Genomic DNA, 25,885 nt, shown 5'->3' on the forward strand with positions numbered 1-25,885 from the left:
GAAGAAGGTGATGGGTGTTGTGATGCAGGTGGTTCATGGTTTGTTTCATGATCAAGTTAGAGAGGGAAGAAGTGAGAGAGAGAGAGAGGTGTTGTGTAAGCTGATGGTGGCGGTTTAATTAAAATCATAGAAGAAGAAAATTAAACCGTGAAAGTGGAGGGTGGATAGTGGTAAAGAAAGGTGGCGTATGGTGGTGTTTGTGATTTAAAAAGAAATGGGAAACGAAAGAGAGCAAAAATAATTACCAAGTTGATGACGGTGGTTTTGAGTTGTTTTCCCCTATCGGTAAGTATGTTGATATTTATTTATGAATATAGTATATTTGTAATGATTATAATAATGTAATTCGAATAATTGAATTTGTACATTTGATATGATCGGTTGTTGTGTAGTGACAGTGGTCGACAGAAGTATTCGAGCCAGGAAGAATAAAACAAGAAAACAGAAATAGATGGAGACTTGCAACGGATTCGTACACTTTAATTGTTATTGACAGCTCACAATTTTGATCTTGATTGTTTTGCAGCGAAGAAGGTGGTCGACAGGGAATCAATTCGTGTCGGAAGAAGAAGAAAAAGAATTAAAAGTTGAAAATGAAATGCAACTAAATTTGTATCCGTTATGAATCGATTCTTGTCATGTAATCCAAATTAAAGACAGGAATAAAGAATTCGTTCGTGATATATAACAACTCGTACGATTTTTCTGTTTGATTTTTATTTCCTACATTGCAGTATGAATTATTGAAAGTGTAAGTGTTATTAAACAGCAGTAAGATTTAATTAACATTTTGTTTTGTAGTTTGATTGAGTTGTCAGAAAATATTCGATCAGAAGAAGAAACAAAATAGAAATTTAAAAGCAGATTGAGACTTGTAACAAAGTCAGATAGGAACAAATCAGATACAGTTTTTGATTGTTACTTGCAACTGATTCTGATTCCAAATTCATATATATGATTACTATTAATATTTAATAATTATAATTATAATTATATTAATAATAATATAATTACAAATAATAATAATAGCATTTATAATAATAATAATAGTAATAATAATAATAATATGATGATATTAATAATAACAATACTAATGATCTTAATAAGTTTAATAATAATTAATAATGATAATAATAATAATATTATTATTAATGATATTAGTTATAATATTATCAATATTTATTAATGATAATAATAATATTAGTAATAATAATAATATAACAACTTCTATTTATATTTATATGTATACACATTTATTTAAAATTAATGGTTCGTGAATCGTCAGAAATGGTCGAAGTTAAATGAATGCAAGAAAACAAATTCAAAAATTTTGAGACTCAACCTAACAGGCATTGCTTATCGTTTCAAAATATATTAAATCGTATCGAGAGTTCGGTTTAAAATTAGTCGAAAATTTCCGGATCACTACATCGCATGTGTGGGATTGTGTATTGTTGTATATCTATATATGTGAAGTTTAATGGAATGATGTGTTTATTTAGAACAATATATTATTTCATGTAAGCAATCGTCACTATCGTTGTAAAATAAGAGCACCTAGCTCTGCCCATTCACAAGGACTCGATTCTATGTTCAAACATCACAGAGCAGATGTGCCAGTAAACTTGTAACAAAGCTCAAACTTAATTATTAAAATGGTTCATGAGGCACATGTTGCCTAAATTGAAGAACTCATAGTAAAGATTTGGCGAGATACAGATATTTGGTTGACATTATTCATATAAGTAATATATACAACAAATTAAAGCGGTGAGATGAAACCTAAAAAATTAGCATACTCAAAGAAATATAGATATGCAATAATAACAAAAAATGATCAGCAACATGAAAGTTGAACATTAACAGAAATCGAAACAAGAAACATACAACACTCGTTTATTCAAAGCATTAAAAAACATGATCAGAAAACCCATAATCAGTGTAGTTAATTAAATAATTAACTTGTATACTTAATTAATAAGGTTCAAGCAGCCCAGTCTGATCATGGCAACAACTAAAAGATATGTATTTCTCCATTGAACGATGACACTCGGGGCACGTCATACTTTCAGGGATCCTACCTGCACCTATCGCAAACTCGAAACGACAACAATTGTTCGCCGCCACATGAAGCTTATCGTGGTACTCAGTAAACGCCACATCAAAACCTTTCGACGAAATATCTTCCTTCCACAAGTCAAAGTCAACTTGCGCTTGCATCATCGTGGTTCCATGTCCGTTAGTTAGAATCTTCGATCCTTTAGACAACAACGCCCATGATCCGTCTTTATCGTAACTAAGTAGTTTTTTGATTTGTTGCATCATGATGTCTTGATGATCATCGGCTTTGTTTAGTTGTATCTTGGAGTACAACATGCTTTCTAGTCGCGCCCAAAAGAACCACATCAGAGTACTTTGTTGCCAGAAGTAGCTAAGTTTTTCGATACTAATTGTGGAAATCGTTTTACGCACTTTTTCCTTTTTCTTGCTTTTTCCGACGTATATAATCTCTAATGGAATGCGTGCAGCTTTTGCCATAGCGCGTGCTGTGTTGGTGAACTTGCGAATCCACTCAATATCGTCCCCTCCGTATAAGATTATGTATTTGTCGTCTTTTATCTAAAACAATGTTTATATGACATTATAAAAACACTGCCAATCACAGTCTATGAAAAATGTTTATATGTTTATAAGCAGTAAGCACTTAGGGCGTGTTTGATTACCTCTTAACGGAATGGTTCAAAGCCGAATGGCGCTGAATGCTAAACCATTTAGCATTTAACGTGTTTGTTTCAAGTTTTGAATGACAAATGATACTAAATGGTTTAACATTCAGATTCAGAGTTGAAATATTCTCTTAACCATTAGGCACCTAAAATTTCTATAAAATCTTTCTTAAATTATATTCAGAAAAAGCTATTAAACAACTATACTATTTTTTTTATTCATGTAAAGGTTTATAAAATAACCTTTGAGTTCATTCGTATTATTCATTCAGAACGATTATCAAAAAAGTTGTTATTCAGAAACGCTGAATTATTAAGATTATGAACCATTCAGCGTTTAATCATTATGTTTTATCAAAGGCAGCCTTAGAAATAAACATGTTGTCAAAATAACTCACCCAGTTTAGTATCGTCGGGTCCATGCCACTCACTAGCAACTCGAGCCGCCAAGTCTCATCTCGCCACAATAGTTCCTCTTTATTGCTGGTGAACGGAAAAGCATTCGTCCCCCAAATCCACATCATGTGTATGGCATTCGGGCTCAACTCCCGTCCTTGTGGGTCCAACACTACTAAAATCGGTTTGTTCCTAAAATGCCACCTGTCTCCAATGGACCTTATAACCGCCTTATCAATGATAGAAGGGTGGTAGACCGAGAACCATGGCATTCGGTTTCTCATCTCCTCGAATTTCTTGTGCATTGCATCGTTGTACTGTACTGCCGGGTCGACAATGGGGACCCATACCACCTCATAAGGTGGTCCCGTTATTGTTCCCTGAGTACGAGACTCGTTGTAGATCTCATCGAGGATTGAAAGCTCGTCGGGAGACATTTCGAGCCCTGATATCAGTAACAATACATTCCTCCTCCTCAGCATTTCAAGGCTAACCTGTTTATATCATTTTAGCAGGGTGTTAATGAATTTATAATTTTAAAATAGATATTTATGTAGTTTTTACTATACCCTCTTCTGATTAGATCCATCAAAGAGTGGTTGTATATCATCCTTAGGACTAATCAGGACTTTGAGTATTTTCATGTTATCAATATGAATTGTTTCAAACAGGTGACTGAAAGACCTCCTGAATTCAGTTTCTTTTTTGTCTCCTGCATCAATCAAACAAGAAGATACAATGTAATCAAATGCTCAGTTATTCATTTTAATGTTTCGATGCATCGATAGCGTACCAACAACAACACGACAACTTTCAAGTTGTTTCTTGAGAAATTCATGTATGTGATTGATCTTTAGAGTTAAGGTCGATAATTCCCACGATTTCAGCTCCGTTGATGCAATCCCATACCTGAAAATTTGTAAATTTATCTTTATGATACAATATCAATACGATTTAACAAAATATCACGGATGGTCCTCTGGTTTGTATCAGATTACGGTCCTTGTGTTTTTTTTCCGTCAAAGAAGGTCCATGTGGTTTGCACTTGAATCACCGGTGGTTCCTGTGGTTTGCACCACAGGGAACGAAAAAAAAAAAAAAAAACCACAGGGACCATCCTTGATGGAAAAAAAGTAGGGGGACCATGAGTGTAATCCGACACAAGCCACAAGACCATCCGTGATATTATGTAGTAATAGAAAACGGGATAGAGTGTATATATATACTCGTGGCCCATGCTAGTCAAGGTAGCAACTTGTGCAGCGCAAGTAATGATGCCTCTAACGTTCCAGTAAACAGCAGTAGGAATCGTATTTACTGCAGACGCCATGGCTGGATTATCAGGAGTTATGTACATAGACGGAAGATCCTTAAATTGAACGATGCAATTCGTGAGTTCCAAAACGGAGTGGATGAGTTTGTTAAGAGCATCGAATCGAGGTTTCAATGGAGCCGTATGTTCCATGATTGTTGGAACTTGTTTAAGAATCGCCATCGATTTAGCAAGTTGGTTCGATGAGTAGATTTGAGCCAGCAACCAAAACTCACCGTAGTTGAGCGCAAAAGCGGCTAGAGTTAGCACCAGTTTTGCGTCCCAGTGAAAGTTTCCGACCGTGTGGAAAAGTGCAAGGGATGTCGTGTGTCCATCCTCACCCGTTAAACACTTTAACGCCATCTGAAAAATCACTAACGAAAGTTAGCGGGAGGTAACGAGATCATCAGAATGATTTAACTTTTTTTGTCAGATAGTACCTCGCTTGCGAGTTTGTCAATGATATGAGACAGTGAATTGAGTATGACAACGACGTTGGTGTGATGGGATTTAACGTCCAGTTTGTCTCCGTTTGTATCAGTATCCTACACCAGATATAAGAACAACATAGTTCAAGATAAGATGCATATATTAATAGTAAAGATGAGTAGATATAGTAAAATTAATAATACCGATGAAATTGGATCAGCGTTGATGGTAGAATGATGCAGGATATCTTCAACAATGTTGAGAAGAGGTTTGACATCGACATCGGTGCCATCAGGTAGATGGGTCCCAAGAACTTGCCTCATAATGACATCATCATCTGACGCACTGAAAATGGAATTTCGAACGTTTCTGCTCAGCTGCTGGTGTGTCGGATTGTGTACAGGTGGCTCATTTATAGCATGAGTCATTGAGTTATGGTTCAGATGGTGGTTTGGACCCATTAGTTGTTGCTTACTTGCAAGGCTCATTAATTGGTGAGCCGTGGGACCCAAGTACTGTTGATTCTGTTGGTGCTGGTGATGTTGTTGATCGTTCATCTGGTTCGTAGCCAAACTGGTGTTTGTTAAGGACTTCTTTGCACTAGTAAGTGCTGGTATGCCCTTCGTAAAATTGGACGACGAGGAATTCATTTTCGGTTAAAACAAAGTTGTTTGAATAGCAGAGTTAGTTGTGTTGTTCCTATGGAGTAACCTGGTTCGGTTTTTATATGTATTGAGGATAGGAATAAAGTGATAGTCCAAGTTAATGAATCAACTTCCTTGCTTCAGTTAATCAAACTCCATTTTATATTGTTTACTTTTTCTATGTTTGAATAGCATAGTTAGTTAACTTTTATTTATTATATTTTTAGTTGAGTAACGGTTTTAAGATGTAGAGGGTTGGAAATAGTACAGAAAGCTGCATACATCTGATAGCAGGATCCTGAAGCAAAGAAATTACATATGCTGAGATATGTTGTTGTCTTCTTTTTCCTTTTCTTGCTTTAAAACTATTATAATCATGGATTAAGAAACATATAATTATTCTTTGCTTCTTTACTTAATTGCTTTTGCAGGGTAATTTAATTTAATCACCAGTTACAACCGATCAATGTCACAAATTAGATTTATGTAACCCCTTACTTTTACATTTTCTACCAAGTGGTTACTGTCAAAACAAAATATTCAGTACTCCATATGATCTTGGTTGATTATAGCCATAACATTTTTTTGTTGCCTGTTAGATAATTAATTATGTGGGTGTACAAAATTTAAAAGTGACTCACAAATAATTATTATGACATTGAATTAGTTTAATATACCATTTATTGAAGTAATAACTTTTCTACATTGTTAATAACAGACGCTTAGTATGTGTACTACTATAGTTCTACACAGAAGTCCGTTAAACAGAGCGATTAAATATGATATTGGCATCTATAGACAGATAAACAGGTTACAAATGCTTGTAAACACGGCTCTTACTCTTCATCCGGACACTCGTTAAGAAACTGCAATATGATCTCTCGCTCGTTTGTGGTTAGATCAAAATCATCAGAACCTAATCTCTCCCATAGTGCAGTGCTTAGACTCTCTGGGTCATTATCACTTACCTGCATTATTCAAAGAGTTTAATATTAATATTATTTTCTGTCATGAAATCGGTGGTTGGGGATTATGAATATGAACCCAACAAGAACAGTATAACCACAAGTTATAACCGAAAACAATAAACGAATCAAAGCAATAATGACACAAGCATATTCAATTTATTCGACTGGATATTGAATCCTACCTGGATGTAGTTGTTAACGTTGCCATCCTTGTCAACAGGAGTAAGAAGTTCATATTGATTCGTCAGCCATTCACCATCCACAATGTACTTGTACTCATAACGCCCTTCCTGTCATATATAGAAAAATAAGTTACACGATTTGTTGTATGTCACCAGAGTAAATATACCACTTCCTGAATTCATAACTTAACTATATTTTGTTAAAAATTAGCTTGTCAATATTCCATTTTGTTATATTCGTCAAATTGTTCAGGGCATTCATCTTAATGAATCATCATGAATATAAACATTTACTTTGCATCAGTCGTTCAATGGAAATATTGATATATGTAAAAGAACAAAATAAAGATTATGGTAAATAAAATCAGCCACACTTGTTACTACTAATTTAACGACGTATATTATTATATTATTATATAGATTATATAACAGAAGAGATAATTACCGGCAGATCTCTCTGGAGAACCCATGAACCTTGATTCTCGTCATATATCAGAGGAATTCTCTAAAATGATAAATTATGTAAGGTACATCATAACACTAAAAAGAATATATAAACAAAATTACATCTGGACAATAATAAATTAAAATGAAATAAAGCAAATTTGAGGTTAAAAGATGAAATTAAGATCATCATAATTACCTGACCCCATCCAATATCGAGTCCAGATATTTCCACTGTAGTAAATTCTTCGCCCTTCCATGTCAGCGTGACTTGTTTCCTTTTTAGGCCTGTAAGCTGTGAAAAAAGTTAAATTTTGAGGCATTCACTTAACAGTAATAGAGTTTAAAGAATTAATCAGACTACATACATGCAAAATATGATAATCACAAGGTTGTACTCGCTCAAAAAAAAAAAAAAAAAAAAAAAAAGAGCAAGAACGACTCACAATATCGGCCGTGGCACTTTTTATAGCATCCACTTTGGGAAAACATGAACGCTTACTCTGTAGAGAAAGGAAAAGGGAATTATATAGTTAAAATGTTGAACTTAGTTACATGATGTTAATTTTACACGATAAATGAACTTACCAGTAGAAAAGTAACTGCATCCTTTAGCTTATAACCTTGAACCCAGAACATGTATGCCAACTGTAATTCATAGAAACCGCATCAGTATATGATTATATTCCCACTTTCTATAATTGGAAAGCATTTGTGTGAGTTTGAACATAAGTATACCGCAGTTGCAGGTGCTCTTCCAAGTCCGGCTGTACAATGTATATACGTTATTCCCCCATTTCGTTTTACGGCTTTGTGCAATTTGCTTATCACATATGGAAGACGTAACCGCAAATCAAACGCATCAAAGTCCCTATTCCACAAACCAAGTGACACAACGATGTTTCAAATGTACCACATGTATATGCGAAAAATTGCCAAAAATGATGCAAAACAGAAAAACAGAACATAAAGTAAATCATATCCAACCTTATTTCTGCACGTATATGTTCAATGTCATTGAACGTACTGGCATATTCACGAATTGCACCTATGTCAACACTAAAGTATCTGTAATGCAAGTAAAGGGGAAAAAAATACCCTCTCCAGAGTCCAGATAACATTATTATAACTGTATGCAGCTTATAAACCTTATAAACCGATGTAACAATTTCCAGCTAATTCTTGTGTCTTATACATAAAATTTTGTAACATTTTAAATAATTGGATACTCGAGATCTGAATTTTGTTGCAAACAATAAATGGTTTTCACTCCGATACTCCGAAGCTTGTCAACATCTGCAGGAGTCTGCCATATGAATAGAAATAAGTGAAAATTTGTATACTGTTTTGAAAACAGAGTAACAATTCAAATTTTGAATAGAGGAAAATCACCTGCAGACATGATCCAACGATTAAATCTGGAGAAATGAAGTCGTAGTTCATTCCTAATTCATGCCTATACGTCAAGACTGAAATCGACTTATTAGCAACACATTGTTTACAGTTAAAGACAACAAAAAGTACTTATAATACATACATATTAGAATGATAAAGATTACTAACCAGCACCCATTGCTTCAGTCATGTTATTACTGTATATATCAGATATCTCCTCACTATCTTTGGCATCTTCCATGTCGATATCAGACGTTGATCTAGGTGTTGCCTACATAATCAAATGCGGATAACTCTCTTATATTGAAGAAAATCGGTACATCTAATATACTGACACAAAAAATTCACCACTTTTTAGTTTTAGGTAGAATATTAGTTTAAGCCCCCAATGTATCATTTAATTTGAATACAACTAGTTAACGTTTAGCATATGGTTGTCAAACTCATAGAGTATGAGATGTCTTCCAGGATCCTGTGTACAGTAAAATAAATACCGAGTTAAGCATTAACTAGTAATCAGTTTTTAAACATTGTGGCAGAAACAATATGTAAAATTAAATGTTAAGTGTCTGAAATTGCATCAATATTCACGTAAAATTGTATTGTATAGATCCAACCATCAAAGTTTTCATTTTGTGTATCAAAATTTCAATTACTCTCATGTCAACAAATGTAACATGTCAAGACACATACAATAGCAATAACTTAATGATGGATACATAAAAATAAATCCTATTGAAATTGAACACTGGTGCATTTTTAAACATTTAAGCATTATAATAACCTACAGCAATAAACTAACAAAAATGATAAGAGGACGATGCCTCTAGAAAAACTGAAAGCAAAGTATAAGAGCATATAAACATAAATATAATATATTCCTGTATTGATAAAATAACAATAGCTGTTGTACTTGTTGCATCCAAATCTTAATTTGCAGGTTATCCTTACTCCACTAATATCTATCATTTGTGCTGATCCAAAATGCTGGTTTAGCTATCATGAGCTTTTTTAATTCACTTATCGTTTCGTCTTCTTCTGATATAACTACCAATTCACATGCTTAGATTCTAGTTTTTCATAAGTAATTGTATTTTGTTTAAGTTCAAATTAATACAACACATAATACATATACAGTTAATTTGGGACTCAAATCGAATTCCATCACTACTAACACAACATAAATCGAAATCAACTAGCAATTTCAAGCTAAAACAGTACTAAATTAAATAATAAATAGATAAAACTCACCTTAACAGATGAACTATTTCGGTGAGCAACAGTTATAATCCGCTTTTCATAATGAATTTTCTACACGCACAAAATTTAAATATACGAGTAAATCGAGAGTGATAAGCGTAGATTAATAAATATAAATGTACGAACAGATTAAACATAAGTATACCGTCAAGTTAACGAAGCACGGTTGAATTGCAGATTGAACTCTGAAGCTCCGTGAAGGCAAAATTGAAGACGATCTGAAACAAAAACGATGAAATGTAAGCAATTATTTAATAAATTAAGACTGAAAATTGAGTGAGAACTGAAGAAAACCTAGGGAGATTTTGAAGACAATTCATGGTGTGAAAAAGTGAAAGATCACACAAAGAACAAATCTGAGAAGCTGTGGAGAGGAAGAAGAAAGTTAGATTTTTTTGGGGGGATTTGTTTGTTTGTTTATTTATTTGGGGGGATTTGTTTGTTTGTTTATTTATTATATATAATATATATATACGTTGATATTATGGTTATTTATAATAATTTTTATTTATATTTAAAAAGGTTTGTTTTTCAATAGAATCTCTTAAATGCCATTCTCTTTTGCCATTCGCTTAAGACACGTGCACGTGTCACATATGCATTTCCCTAAACCAAGCACGTGCTACATTGAGTTAACCGTACTGCAACTAATGAAACAACGAAAATAATTATGGGTTTGAGTCGAGTTGAGCTCAACTTCGAATCAGTTCGAGTTCAACTTATTCACTTGAAATAACTTTGAGCATGAATTATCATCTTGAAAAATTCTCGTTATTTGTTGGAAGTTTATGAAAAATAGCTAATTGGGTTTTATACAAATAATTAATAATTCATGATATGATATTATACATACATATATTCAATTATAAAACACGAAAAGACAAAAAAATGTCACTATTCAATTGAAATTTTTTTACAATTTTGTCACTTTTTACATTATGTTAAATTTTACCCCCTTTTGACTAACTTTTTAACTTTGACAAACCCTCTAATTTATAAGATGTATAATAAACAAACTATACATTTATCAAAGTGAATACGTAGATCAGTTGGTAAGGAGGTTGGTTGAAATCTAAAAGGGCGCAGGTTAGAACCTTGAAGTTGCATAGAGTCATTTGCATCTTGTGTTGTGGCAGACTTAACTACTTAAGTAGTATACGAGTATACTAATTTGATGTGCATCTCTATGTACGAAGCTAATTTAGTATATATTCGGTCCGTCAAAAGTCAAACGAAACCACAAAAAAGGCGAGAACTGCGAGAACTTTAAATTAACGAACATTTTCACATGTGAGTAGATTGAATCACCTATAAATGTTGATGGAGATTAAAAATGAACATAAAATAGTTTGAAAAAATTTATATTTTACATATAGGGAGCTTTGATGTAGTTGTAGGGATGGATTGGTTACGTCCATTGAGAGCTACAATCATGTGCTATGAGAAAACCATTAACATACCTCTTGAGAATGGGGAAACCTTAATTGTTCAAGGGGAGATGAGTGGTTCCAAACTCAACATCATCTCTTGCATCAAGACTCGCAAGTATCTAATGAAGGGATACCAAGCCATTTTGGCTCATGTTAAGGAAATTGAATCGGAAGAGAAACGCATAGAAGATGTGCCGATCGTTAGAGACTTTCCTGAAGTATTTCCTGAAGAACTCCCTGGTCTCCCTCCCCAACGACAGGTTGAGTTTCAGATCGATTTAACCCCCGGTGCTGCACCTATTGCAAAGGCGCCATACCGCTTAGCTTCACCAGAGATGAAGGAATTATCTAATCAACTCCAAGAACTTTTAGATAAAGGTTTCATTCGTCCTAGCTCATCTCCGTGGGGAGCACCCGTTCTATTTGTCAAGAAGAAAGATGGCACATTGAGGATGTGTATTGATTACCGTTGTGATGACCCGAAAAATTTCGACTTATTCTGAACCAAATTCTCGATATGGTTTAATATTTCTGACACGATAAGCAAAGTCTGTTAAACTGAATCTCAAAACTTTTGAACTATTCAATTACCCTTCGACTGTTCTCAACGATTCGCGAACAATTATATGTAAATAGATACATATACTATAACTTGAAAACGTAACAAAGTGTTGAGTATACGGTACTGTGCATTAAACTTGTTGGTTTGAATATCTGATTGATATATTTAACTACTGAGTTAAAAGATTATGCCAATCGATTGAATTAAAAGATATTTATTGAGTCCCTTAAGAATTATAATATTATTAAGAGTTTCTGTTGTGAGGTCCACGTTGATTTGGGAAATCATTCATGTTTAACGGTATTCGGAATAAATGGTAAAGTGTTTGTTTAAATAACGTAATTTGGACACATACAATAATAAGGAATATTAACTGTTAGAATTAGATATATGAATAAATTGCGATATGTATTTTAAAACTTGTTTATAAATATTAAGAATAGATATTAACTTGGTTATGAAACGTTTGATAAATACTATTATATTAATAAATAACGAGACAATGATTTATAGAAGTAAATGACCAAAACACTCGAAAGATTAAGATATACTTTGAGTGGTATAGTTTATTGATAATTTAAGACTATATTTTGACAAAGGTACGAGTCACGAAACGTAAAGTGATAGTTTTCTAAGCATACGAAAATGCGTTCGAGAAACCGGAACTGGGGCATAAGTCGAGTTACAAAGTACGAGACATCCGAACGAAAATTTCAAGTCAACTATGCACGAGAATATAATATAATATATAATTAATTAATATAAATTATATATATTATATATTAATAAATAAATATGTCGACAAACAAGAAAACAAAAGTTTGTGAGCTGGATCAGAGGGCCATGCGATCGCATGGCCTTGAAGAACAAATCCCATGCGATCGCATGGGGTGCTTTTTCAGAAAAGGTTTTATAAATTGCACGATTTCAGTTCTGTTTTTCTCACACTCTTAATATTACTCCGTAAGTATTTATTTATATTATTTATATTATTATTATTATTATTATTATTATTATTATTATTATTATTATTAAGATTAATATTATTATTAATCTTATTATTATTAGTATTATTAATTAGTATTATACATAAAATACTACGACGAGGTTATGAGCGTGTCACCTTCAAAATGGGTTTTCGAGCGGGATAGAACTAAGGAAATTATGGGTTATAGCTATGGAGGTTATGGGTAATCTTCTTGGGTATTGTTCGCAAGTCAAACCTAGTGTTTATCATCTCTGTTACGTCTACGTACTGTCCTACAATATTGAATCTCAATATTGATACGTAAGCACTCATATTTTATCTTTTATATATTAATTGTGTATCCATGTCTAGTGCTCGAGTATATATATTTGTGCATGCTTGTATGCTAAATTTCGTCGTTAAACAGTTTATGATGAATCACGAATTAAATACATATATTACTGATAAAAGGCATATGATATGCATGTTTTTGGAAAGCTGACGAAAAATCAATAACTTTTCATTTAGATATCGAATAGTTTCGATGAACGGATTAAAAGATATGATCAACTGAATTATGATTGACGTTAATTCAAATTGCTTTTGAATCTGCAATTAAGATTTAAACAACTTGTTTACGAGATTGATAAAATAGATTTTTAAATATTACCAGCCGAGTAAATGAATTCTTATATAAAGCACGTATCATTTTGTTGAATTATTGTCAAAATTGACTTTTTGAAACGACTTTGGATAACTTTTGTATGTCGATCTCGAGCATTAGGATTGTGATACACTATGACCAGACCTAGCTTGATAGACATTTATTGACCAACATATGATCTCTAGGTTGAGATCTACGATTAATTTTGCATTCCGAGTTTCGGTCACATTTTGGTGAACGACTTTATATGCTGCTAAGGTGAGTTTCATTTGCTCCCTTTTTAATTGCTTTTGCAATATATATTTTTGGGCTGAGAATACATGCACTTTATTTTAAACACAATGGATACAAGTACATACTAAATTCTACACTGAGTTTGAACCGAAAATCCCTTAGCTTTGGTAACTAGTAACTGCCGGTTATAAGAACTGGTGGGCGCGAGTAGTAGTATATGGATCCATAGGGCTTGATATCCCCGTTCGAGCTAGAGCACTAGCGTTTTAACGGATGTATGCTATTTGAGAAGCGTACACGTTGGTTTGCGTGTATTATTAAGATGATTATACAAAGGGTACAAATTATATATACTTTAAGTTTAGTTACCAGGGTGCTCAATTTCGTAGAATATTTTGATAAACGTTTCTGGATGAAACAACTAAAATCTTGTGATCCACCTTTATATACAGATTATGCGAAACACTAAAACTATGAACTCACCAACCTTTGTGTTGACACTTGTTAGCATGTTTATTCTCAGGTTCCCTAGAAGTCTTCCGCTGTTTGCTTATATGTTAGACAAGCTATGTGCATGGAGTCTTACATGGCATATTTATCAAGGAAACGTTGCATTCACCAAATCATCACCATGTATCTTATTTTGACTGCATTGTCAATGGAATTATTATTGTAAACTATTATTCACGGTGATTGTCTATATGTAGAAATAATCAGATGTCGAAAACCTTTGATTTAAATATTCATTTATGGTGTGTCTTTTCAAAAGAATGCAATGTTTACAAAACGTATCATATGGAGGTCAAATACCTAGCAATGAAATCGATGAATGACGTGTTCGTCCATATGGATTTGGAGCGATCGTCACAACCGTGAACTCAACAAGCTAACCATCAAGAATCGTTATCCTCTCCCGCGCATCAATGACCTGTTTGACCAACTGCAAGGGTCCAGCGTCTATTCAAAGATTGATCTTAGGTCCGGTTACCATCAGTTGAGAGTTAAGGAAGATGATGTTTCTAAGACTGCTTTCCGAACTCGATACGGATATTATGAGTTTCTTGTCATGCCTTTTGGTTTAACCAATGCTCCTGCCATATTCATGGATCTTATGAACCGTGTATGTAAGCCTTATCTTGATAAGTTCATGATCGTCTTTATCGATGACATTCTGATCTACTCTAAGAGTGAGAAAGAGCATGAGCAACATTTGCGATTGATTCTAGAGCTCTTAAAGAAGGAACAATTGTATGCTAAGTTCTCCAAGTGTGAATTTTGGCTACGAACCGTTCAATTTCTCGGACATGTAGTTGATAGTGAAGAAATACATGTCGATCCGGCGAAGATCACCGCTATTCAAAACTGGGAAGTGCCTAAGAATGCGAAGCATATTCTCCAGTTTTTGGGACTTGCTGGTTATTACCGAAGGTTTATCAAGGATTTTTCTATTCTAGCCAAACCTCTTACCAAGCTAACTCATAAGGGGAAAAAATTTGAGTGGTCCGAAGAACAGGAATCTGCTTTCAAGATTCTGAAAGATAAATTGACCACAACCCCAATTATGTCATTACCTGAAGGTACTGAAGATTTTGTAGTCTATAGCGATGCCTCGAATCAAGGTTTCGGATGTGTTTTGATGCAACGTGAAAAGGTTATTGCCTATGCATCTAGACAGTTGAAGAAACATGAGAAGAACTATACCACACATGACCTGGAATTAGGAGCCGTGGTATTTGCATTAAAGATGTGGAGACATTACCTCTATGGGGTTAGAATCACGGTGTATACTGATCATAAAAGTCTTCAACATATCTTTGACCAGAAGCAATTAAACATGAGGCAAAGGCGTTGGATCGAGTTATTAAATGACTACGATTGTGAACTTTGATACCATCCTGGCAAGCCGAATGTAGTAGCTGATGCTCTTAGTAGAAAGGATCGTGTCAAACCGATTCGAGTTCGAGCTTTAAATATACGCATTCGTACGAATCTTACATCTCAAATTCTAGAAGCGCAACTTGAGGCATTGAAGGAAGAGAATGTCCAATTTGAGGGACTGAAGGGTCTCAAAAAAGCAACTTGAACTCAAGGGAAACGGAACAAGGTATTTCAATAACCGAATCTGGGTCCCAATTTTCGGAAATCTTCGAGAACTAGTCGTGGATGAAGCGCATAAGACTAGGTATTCTATTCACCCGGGCTCCAGCAAAATGTATCACCATGTGAAAGAGTTTTATTGGTGGCCTAATCTAAAGTCTGACATTGCTGATTATGTGAGCTAGTGCCTTACTTGTCTAAAGGTTAAGGCCGAGCATCAGAAGCCGTCTGGTTTACTTCAACAGCCGGATATTCTGCAGTGGAAGTGGGAATGTATCACTATGGATTTCGTCACTAAGTTGCCCAAGACTTCAAACAGCAACGATACTATCTGGGTCATAGTTGATCGTCTTACTAAATCTGCACTTTTCTTACCGATCAAGGAAACTGACAAGATGGAGAAATTATCACAACTCTATATCAAAGAGATTGTCTCACGTCATGGAGTTCCTATCTCAATCATTTCTGTTCGCAATAGTCGATTTGTCTCTAGATTCTGGAAAACTTTACAATCTGCTCTTGGAACTCAACTCGACATGAGTACAGCTTATCATCCGCAAACTGATGGTCAAAGTGAGCGAACTATTCAGACGTTGGAAGATATGCTTCGTGCTTATGCTATCAATTTCGGCAAAGGTTGGGATAGACACTTGCCTTTAGCTGAATTTTCTTATAATAACAGCTATCACTCAAGTATTAAGGTAGCACCTTTTGAAGCCTTATACGAACGAAAATGTAGATCCCCATTGTGTTGGGATGAATTAGAGGACAAACATTTAACTGGTCCTGAAATCATTTATGAAACTACCGAAAAGGTCATTCAAATTAAGAAACGATTAGAAACTGCCCACAGCCGACAGAAGAGCTATGCTGATAAACGTCAGAAAGATTTAGAATTCCAAGTTGGTGACAAGGTCATGTTGAAAGTATCCCCTTGGAAGGGCGTCGTTCGTTTTGTTAAGCGAAGCAAATTAAGTCCACGTTATGTAGGGCCTTTCAAGATTATTGAAAGAGTAGGTCCTGTGGCATATCGATTAGAATTATCCACTGAGCTTAGTAATGTGTATGATGTATTTCATGTCTCGAATCTTAAAAAGTGTCTTGCTGATGACACACTCATTATTCCATTGGAGGATATCCGCATTGATGATAAAAAGCATTTTGTTGAAGAACCAATAGAGGTTATGGATCGTGAGGTTAAAAGCTTGAAACAAAGCTCTATTCCTATTGTTAAGATCCGTTGAAATTCACGAAGAGACACCGAGTATACCTGAGAACGTGAAGACTAGATGAAGCAAAAATATCCTCATATTTTTCCAATTGCTGATACATCAGAGAAGTGTTCCTGAAACTTCGGGATGAAGTTTAAATTAACGGGGATGTACTATAACAACCCTCATTTTTCTGCTCTGAAATGACTATAATACCCCTAGGGTTTCATTAATGTTTTGTACTTCTGTGTTATAACTATTAGGGTTGTTATCCGGACATAATAAATGAACCAAACCCTAACCCTAATACTCGTCATTAATGAACTAAACCCTAAACCTAATCATTTAGTATAAACCCTAATCATTTATTAAAACCCTAACCCTAACCCTAATTATTATTATTATTATTATTATTATTATTATTATTATTATTATTATTATTATTATTATTATTATTATTATTATTATTATTATTATTATTATTATTATTATTATTATTATTATTATTATTATTATATATTACGTATTAAAACGTATAAACTCTTTATTAGTGTAAATAAAATAGAAATAAAATATAAATATGAGCATATATATAAAATAATTAAGTAATGGGCTATAAATGTAAAATTTATAAAATAAATATTTATATATTTATATTTGTGTCGAAATATATATATATATATATATATATATATATATATATATATATATATATATATATATATATATATATATATATATATATATATATATATATATATATATATATATATATATATATATATATATATATATATATATATATATATATATATATATCGGATAATTAAAATAAATAAATAAATAATATATAATAAATCTAGAATGTTTCATTAAAAAAATAAATAAAAAATAAAAATAAAAAAGGGCCTTGGTCGGCCAGTTTTTAAAAAGGAAAAAAAAGATTTTCATTAATTAATTAAATTGTATTTATCTTAGAGCCCAAGTAATTAAAAATCTATAAATAGGCCCTTAACCCCTCATTATTTTTCATTCACAAAAATTTAGAGCTTCTTCAAAACCCTAAAATATTTGTAAGATTTTCCTTTTCTTTTCTTTCTTTTCCTTTTTTTTTTCGTTTTTTTCTTTTTCTTTTCTTTCTTTTCTTTTTTTTTTCGTTTTTTTCGTTTTTTTCTTTTTCTTTTTTTTGGCCGAAACCCCAACAAAGGAAAAAAAATACTTTTGCAATTTATTAAATTTTTCTAAACTCATGATAATTAGTCATATGATTGATAAGTTTCATAAAAATTAAATTTACAGATTTATGAGTTGATTTAGCAATTTTTATTAATTTCTTTGTGTTTTCATTCGACCAAAAATACATACATACATATATATATATATATATATATATATATATATATATATATATATATATATATATATATATATAATAATTCTGTATTGAATTAATTTAATTATAAATTATGCATGTTAATTATTAATAAGTAATAAGAGATCTAGAAAAAAATATTTTTTCTGATTTTTCGTACGTTTTTATATTTTATTTAATTAAAACAGTTTATTAATACACACACACACACACATATATATATATATATACGATATACATATATATTTATAAAAAATTGGAAAAAGGCTAATTACACTATATAAATATTTTTCCAGTAAAGTACGATATTTAACTTAGTTATTTAGTTCAGAATATAATTTATAAAAACTAAATACGAATTTTTTGTTATTTAATTATTGAAACTAGGGGAAATTCGTAATAAAAATATATACAGTAAATAAAAAATAAAAAAAAAATTTCCGAGTTCTTAAACATTGTCTAGATCGGAGAAAATTATAAAAATTAATTTATAGATCGAATTAATATTTTATACATATTTAAACACTATTATAATGTAAATAGGAAGTAAATAAGGAAATAATTATAAAAGCAAAGAAATCTTTTATTTAATATTTTTCTACAGGTTTATTTACTGTAAGGAACATATAAAAATTTTAAAAATAATTATTTATGTTTATTTAGTATTTTATATATAATTAAATTTATTTTGTGATTAAATTAAGAATGGAAACAAATATAAATACAAAATTGTAATAAAATTACTTTCTTAAATTTTTCTACTGATTTTTATAATTAACTAAGTCTATAAAAATTATGTATATGATTATTAGGTATTTAATTAATTATTTACGTATTTATGAGATATATTGAATTAATTGTGTACTATATTAATAAGTATCTTGTAACAAGGTAATAAATAATGTAACTAATTATATTATATATATTGTATGAGATAATGATTAAGTATATTATAAATATTAATTAATCTAAGATAATAATTATGATTTAGGTAATAATGCATGTATAATTATAAACTATTAAAATTTATATAATACTAATACTAAATATATATATAATTAACTTAAAAGATTATACACCTTTAAATAAAGTGAAGGTTATAATTGAGATAATGTGCACTATATACGAACCTCACCGCTACATATAGCCTAGGGTGGTCCTTTTTGTCTAATGGGAATCGCTTGTGGATTTCGAATGCCATGACATAGATTCTGGTCAAGAATCCTGGGCGCCCGGTAACAACTGACTATCAGAGTGACTTATATGATAGCAACGAGATTTGGGTAAAGGTGTACATAGTCTTGTTATAAATTATAACCCGAACTTTCTATAATTAGAAAGTTTCTATAAGAAGAAACTTTCCTTATATAGTAACTTTCCGAAAATAGAAATTATCTTAGAAAAGCCATCATCATTAGTATAATTATTATACTTAAGTCGTTTAGGCTATATCTCTGATCGTACGTTCTATCTCTAGGTTGAGATTCTGATCATATTCTTTCGTTCAATTCATTACTCTTGTGGGATATTTCTTCTGTGCTACTAAGGTGAACTCATAGCCCCGCTTTTTACATATTTTAATGTATTTTATAAATCTTGGGGTGAGACACATGCTTGCTTTAAATGATTTACAATTTAGATACAAGTGCCTAAACTTTTTGATATGCAACTTCATGAGACTATTGTTAACTTGTATTTTTACATGCAAATCCCCGCCATAATATCGTTAATTGCTAAAATTGGAATTTTGCAAGCTTAATTATTGTGAGTAGGCCTATTGAGAGTGACGTCTCTACCCATTGGCGTGATCACCAAGGGGGGTACATAATAATGATTGCCGACACCCGTACAGTGTCAAGAGTTAATGTTTAGCTCGATATTATAACTCAAGGCATATTGAATATTTTGATGTTTTGAAATAAATCTTGTAGTCTAAAACTTATTGATTATTAAACCTATGATGTTCACTCAACCATTGTGTTGACATTTTAAGCATGTTTGTCTCAGGTGAAGAATAGCTTATGTGCTGCCCTATGTGATTTGCTAGCTGGTGCATTGAAGTCCGCATTTATTATTTCTGATCATTTGTTAAACATTAATTACTTTTGGGTTTACCATGTAAAACATTTTGCTTTCCGCTGCAATTGAATTATTGAATTTATTAAACGTCTCATTTAGAGTCGTTCTCGTTTATATAACTGTGTGATGATATTGGAAAAGTCATATTTACCCCAGGCCATATTTGGGGGTATGACAATATATATATATATATATATATATATATATATATATATATATATATATATATATATATATATATATATATATATATATATATATATATATATATATATATATATATATATATATATATATATATGAATATGTAGTTGCACGACGGTTGTATAAATTAGTATTGATACTTATCAAATGTACAATACTATTAAAATAAAAAAATCATTTGTTACTAATAACATTTGTATCGAAAGCATTAATATTGAATACTAATGCATAAATTATGAGCCCGTTCGTTAAAATCAGTTTAACTTTAATTCACAAATAATCGATAAAACACTAAACACGAGTATGTAAAAAGTTGTTTTAAAACTAATCATTAATAATAATATTTATGTACATCTCTAATACTATATGATTTTGGTACAAACTAATTATATTTTATCAAAATTTAAAATCTGATTGATCATATAACTATACACTTATATTATCATAAAACAAACTATATGTATATTTTATCATATACACTTAATATAATAATACAACAACAACAAACAAAACCAATCTCATAAAAGTGGGGTATGGAGGAGGTAAGATGTAGACAATCCCTCCCCTAACCTAGAATAGAAAGAAGACATTTTTCCACCCAAAGTGTAGCACTCCAAAAGTAGAGAAAATTATCCAACTCAATGTTCTATGAATAGAGAGATTGCTTCCGAATGGACCTCCGACCTATATGTTAGTTAAAAAAAGGGAAAAAAATGTGGGACGCCATGAAAATAGTAGAATCAAATTTTTATGGGTTTTAAACATGGCTGAAGTTCAATTTAGGCTCTGAGTAACAGTCAAGTCGCCAATATATCAGCGTTTGTTATTGACTCAATTAATATAGCTATTCAGTTAATATAATTGTATTAACAATTAATACTTTTTAATCCATAAGATAATATATTTATATCATGTTATTTAAATATAATAAGAGAAAACTTTATCATTTATAATTAATATAATTATATTAAGATAAAATTATTAATTTAACTGTAATATTCGTTTGTTAATACGGAAGGTGATATATTAAATACTTTGTATATAATATTATATTTGATCTAATTGTATATTTTAGTTGTATATATTTCGGTGGTCAGTGATGGTCTGGTGGTCCGGTGGTGGTTCGGTTGCTAGATGGTAGTTCATTGGTCTGAAGATAGTTCGGTGGTCAATTGGTGGTCTAGTCATGGTATGGTGTTTCCATGGTGGCTTTGTGGTTCGATGATGGTTCAGTGGTCTGGTGGTTCGATGGTGATTTGGTGATCTGGTGGTGGTTTGGTGGTTCGTTGATGGTTTGGTGGTCTAATGGTGGTTTGTTGGTTCGGTGGTGCTCATTGCCACTACCGCCATCACCACCATCACCACTCACCACCACTACCACCACCAACCACCACCAACATCCACCAACACCACCAACATCCACCAACAGCACCTACAACTAACATCCACCACCACCACTCACCACAACATCCACCACCACCACTTATCACCCCCACCACCACCATGGACCACCGTCATCCACCACTATATTAATCATTAATTATAATTAACAAATAATTATTAAAAAAATTATTAATTTTAAAAATTCGTATGTGTACACTAGTTATTATTATTAAGTGATACTAAAGAAATACTCTTAATCAATATTAAATATAAAGAGAAAATGAAAATATTTTTGCGGGAAAAAATATGTGTATGAGGTTGACATGCTAAATTATGTTACATAGTCGTGTTGACTCGTATCTTTTAGCAGAAGAAGCTATCAATATACCAAAGTGTGTGTATTTGGGACCTGTTATGTAGACATATTTATTATATTTTTTGACATAATTAAAAAATTTGCTATTTAGACATGTCAAGGGATGTTATACAAATGTCTCAAAAAATATAATGTAGACGTGTTCCATACATTGGCTTTTTACGGAAGAAAAACTTTATTGTATTATACATATTGTTATACAAGAAGCTGCTAGCAAATTTCGGAGACCAAAGATGATCTAAAAAATCAAATCGAACAAGTGGAAAGTTTTAGTTTTTTTACCTTTTTTACTCAATGTTAATGAAAAATGGTATTCTTTCATCAGTTTTAATAAAAAGTGGAGTATCATTATTTAACGAAGTTTCAACTTAAAAGTAGAGATACTCATTTTTTATTAATATTTGGTAATGCAATTATTTAAATAGTAAAAATGAGAATGGATTATCTTTTATCTTTTATAATAAATTAAAGAAAAACATTATCTTTTAATTGGATTAGCTTTTGTAAAAAAGGAAAAAAACTAATGCTTATAAAATTCAAAAATTTAGTGATCCAACGGCTAAATTTTATCTAATTTTTTTTTCTTCAGAGTCCCTCCTAAACCAATCTCACTTTTAAAATCCCTTAAAATTTCCCTCCCATCGCGAGACATATGCTAAAAGGATTGCCGCTACTTCAAGAACCCTAATTCATAAGCGATTGTTTTTCTCAATTCTTAATCGATTTTCCTAAAAACATCATTAGAGATATAATACATGTATTTTCTCAATCGATTTTTCAATGATTGTCATTTCCCAATCGGTTAAGTAATTGATTTTTTAATCGATTTGTTCGATCGATTGCTTAATACATTCAATGGATTACTTAATATAACCAATCTCTTCTATCGATTTCTTCAATCAAAGTTATCAATTGAATATTTGAAGACAACTTGCAGTTACGCTATCTCAATCAATCTCAAATACGTGAATACATCACTTGGTCCTCTTGGACTTGACAACGTAAGTTTTTAAATTCCGATTTATTGAATTAATGCAAATTAACTAAAATATTTTGGACATGTTGCGGTTTCTTCTGGTGCCCCACTACATATGCTTTTGATACACTTTGTAAGATGTGAAATTAGACAAAATCAAGGTTTTGATCTTGTGATCTAACATCCGAACATTTAATACTTGGCTTCAAAAAATGTATGGTGGTTGTTCTTTAAGTTAACAAATGACAAAGTTTTCTTGATACTTTCATTTATGTTAATTGAGATTAGAGGTTTTGTGATCAATTTCACCAGATTTTAAATAAAATTTGTAATGTCATTTGTTTTGTTAGTTTTGCATGGTTATTTATTCAAGTTTGCATTGTCCATGTTTTTGAATTTATAGAATGTTGCTCTTTCATGAATGGAGTTAGTTAACTGATGGTCTTAATGGATTAGTTGTAGGACCTGCTATTCTTTCTGTAGCAACTATTGAGCTGACAATAGTTTTGAAGTAGTTAAAGTGTGTTTGAAGTAGTAAGATAGGTATAGATTCAGGGTTGGTTAGGTATCTAAATGTAGTTTAATCGTTATTCTTGCAACTATTTTAACTGGTTATTTCACTTCAAAAAGAAAATTAGTTTTACTGTGAGAGGTATGATCTGCTTTGATACATAATGACTATTTTAGACCCATATGAGCTTTTAGAGAGGATGTAATTATCTGCTTATTGATACATGATTTTATTTAGATCATTTATCGTTAATGTGGGCTTTAATTATACTTGCCGTACCCCAAGATAAATGCTTAAAATTGGGTCTATATTGGCTTGGATGCGAATGCTACAAGGGGATGATCTGATTTTCCTCCAATGAGGTTCATGTGGGTTACTCTAGGCCAAGCACCAGCTGAGATGTTATAGGTGTAGTATTATTTTTAACTCCTTTAGTTAATATATTATAAAGACTACAACATAGAACACTGACAAATCTAATATAGATGGTATACTAATGTTGTTGGAATGAAATGAGATTCATTATAAGATATTGATGGTGTTACAAAGATCTTGACTCGCAACTCTAACACACTTTTTCGTGATTATTATAAAAATTATTAATAAAATCAAAACATTATTGTGTGGCTTAAATTATTGGTCTATGCAGGCAGCGTGTTGACAGAATATAATGTGAGGCTATATATATATATATATATATATATATATATATATATATATATATATATATATATATATATATATATATATATATATATATATATATAATGTTTTGAGTTTACATGGATAGATCAATAGGTTTTGAGTACAACCATTAATATTAACTAAACAAAATTACGTACAAATTTCAACCATTTTGTAATTGTTTCGTGACTATTTCATGATTTTAGTAAGTTTTGATTGATGAATACATATTTTGTTTCACTGATAAATATTGTTTTTGGACTTCAAGTGTTTTCTTAAATTCAGATTGCGTTATAGAAGTGATAGAGGCTATTAGCTTATTGTAATGCTGAAAAGAATCAGGTATAAAAAGATTTCACAAGCTAATAATATTAGTTGCTTTTATAATAAGATATTTTAAAATCCCATTTCAGGAGATAAGTGAGAAAAATAAAGCAATTCGGGCCAAAAAGAAGATGGTGCAAGTCACCGGTAAAAAGAGTTATACGCGTATACGTGTACAGATTAAGTTAATTTGTGGGGCAATTATTACTATATTATAAGGATATTCATCGTTAGTACTTTTTTTTTTCTTTTAGACTAGACTAAAGAGGGAAAATCTCTAACTCGTTGGTTATGTACGAAAATGTCTATTCAAAGGAGGAGCTGCTAAAAGTGATGAAGCTAAAACCGCAATTGTAAGTATTATTCTTAAATTCAGATTGTGTTATACAAGTGATGGATATATATATATATATATATATATATATATATATATATATATATATATATATATATATATATATATATATATATATATATATATATATATATTCGAGTGGTTGTGTGCAACTGTAATTATCATGTCATGGCCATGATGAAACTTGTTTGTAGGGATATATCTTATTCTGTATATTACTGTTAATCAGCACGTCATGACCATTGTCACACTGATCACACATGTTAGTAGGGATTGATCTTATTATGTATATAACCCTTGTCTTATCCAAATTAATACAGACAAACATGGATGAGCTAGCTAAAACACTGCCTGAAGGTTCAACTGATAAGCCTAGTCCAGATGATGTTTTTTCCAAAGTTTTGGGTAACAATAAATATGGTGCAGCGGATATGGATTAAGTGTTCGAGCTTCTGATTATTGGGGTAAATTACCAAGTTGTAATGTTGTTTGTATGAAGAACATTCAACTCAAGTCAGAGAACAAAGAACTTATTGAAGAAAATGTACATCTGAAAGAACAGTTAGCTAGTAAGAATGGTTCAGTTGAAGATACCACAACACCATAGGGCCTCACTGTAGTCAATGTAGCTCCACGTCTTAAGGTATTATTCTATTTAACACCTTAATGTGTTTGATATTTACCTTAAACATTCATAACT

General features: G+C 31.6%; 2 protein-coding genes across 2 annotated transcripts; both read right to left on the minus strand.

Moving 5' to 3' along the window:
• Positions 1 to 1,974: 1,974 nt before the first annotated feature.
• On the minus strand, positions 1,975 to 5,324 carry LOC139867257 (protein SIEVE ELEMENT OCCLUSION B-like). The gene is made up of 7 exons (XM_071855601.1): positions 5,067 to 5,324; positions 4,875 to 4,979; positions 4,349 to 4,797; positions 3,916 to 4,031; positions 3,692 to 3,834; positions 3,125 to 3,616; positions 1,975 to 2,619 (listed from the first exon to the last, which is right to left on the minus strand). The coding sequence occupies exons 1-7, from the start codon at positions 5,322 to 5,324 to the stop codon at positions 1,975 to 1,977; spliced, it is 2,208 nt and encodes a 735-aa protein (XP_071711702.1).
• An 846-nt stretch (positions 5,325 to 6,170) lies between these two features.
• Positions 6,171 to 10,162, minus strand: LOC139866089 (phosphoglucan phosphatase DSP4, amyloplastic-like). The gene is made up of 14 exons (XM_071854222.1): positions 10,051 to 10,162; positions 9,902 to 9,974; positions 9,748 to 9,807; positions 8,665 to 8,767; positions 8,494 to 8,570; positions 8,331 to 8,407; positions 8,089 to 8,169; positions 7,840 to 7,972; positions 7,690 to 7,749; positions 7,548 to 7,604; positions 7,301 to 7,396; positions 7,103 to 7,162; positions 6,658 to 6,765; positions 6,171 to 6,475 (listed from the first exon to the last, which is right to left on the minus strand). Exons 1-14 carry the CDS (start codon positions 10,074 to 10,076, stop codon positions 6,344 to 6,346), a joined length of 1,143 nt encoding a protein of 380 aa, XP_071710323.1. The 5' UTR covers positions 10,077 to 10,162; the 3' UTR covers positions 6,171 to 6,343.
• Between the last annotated feature and the right edge of the window lie 15,723 nt (positions 10,163 to 25,885).

This window comes from Rutidosis leptorrhynchoides, chromosome 9, assembly GCF_046630445.1.
Source record: "Rutidosis leptorrhynchoides isolate AG116_Rl617_1_P2 chromosome 9, CSIRO_AGI_Rlap_v1, whole genome shotgun sequence".
In the NCBI taxonomy this organism is placed as follows: Eukaryota; Viridiplantae; Streptophyta; class Magnoliopsida; order Asterales; family Asteraceae; genus Rutidosis; species Rutidosis leptorrhynchoides.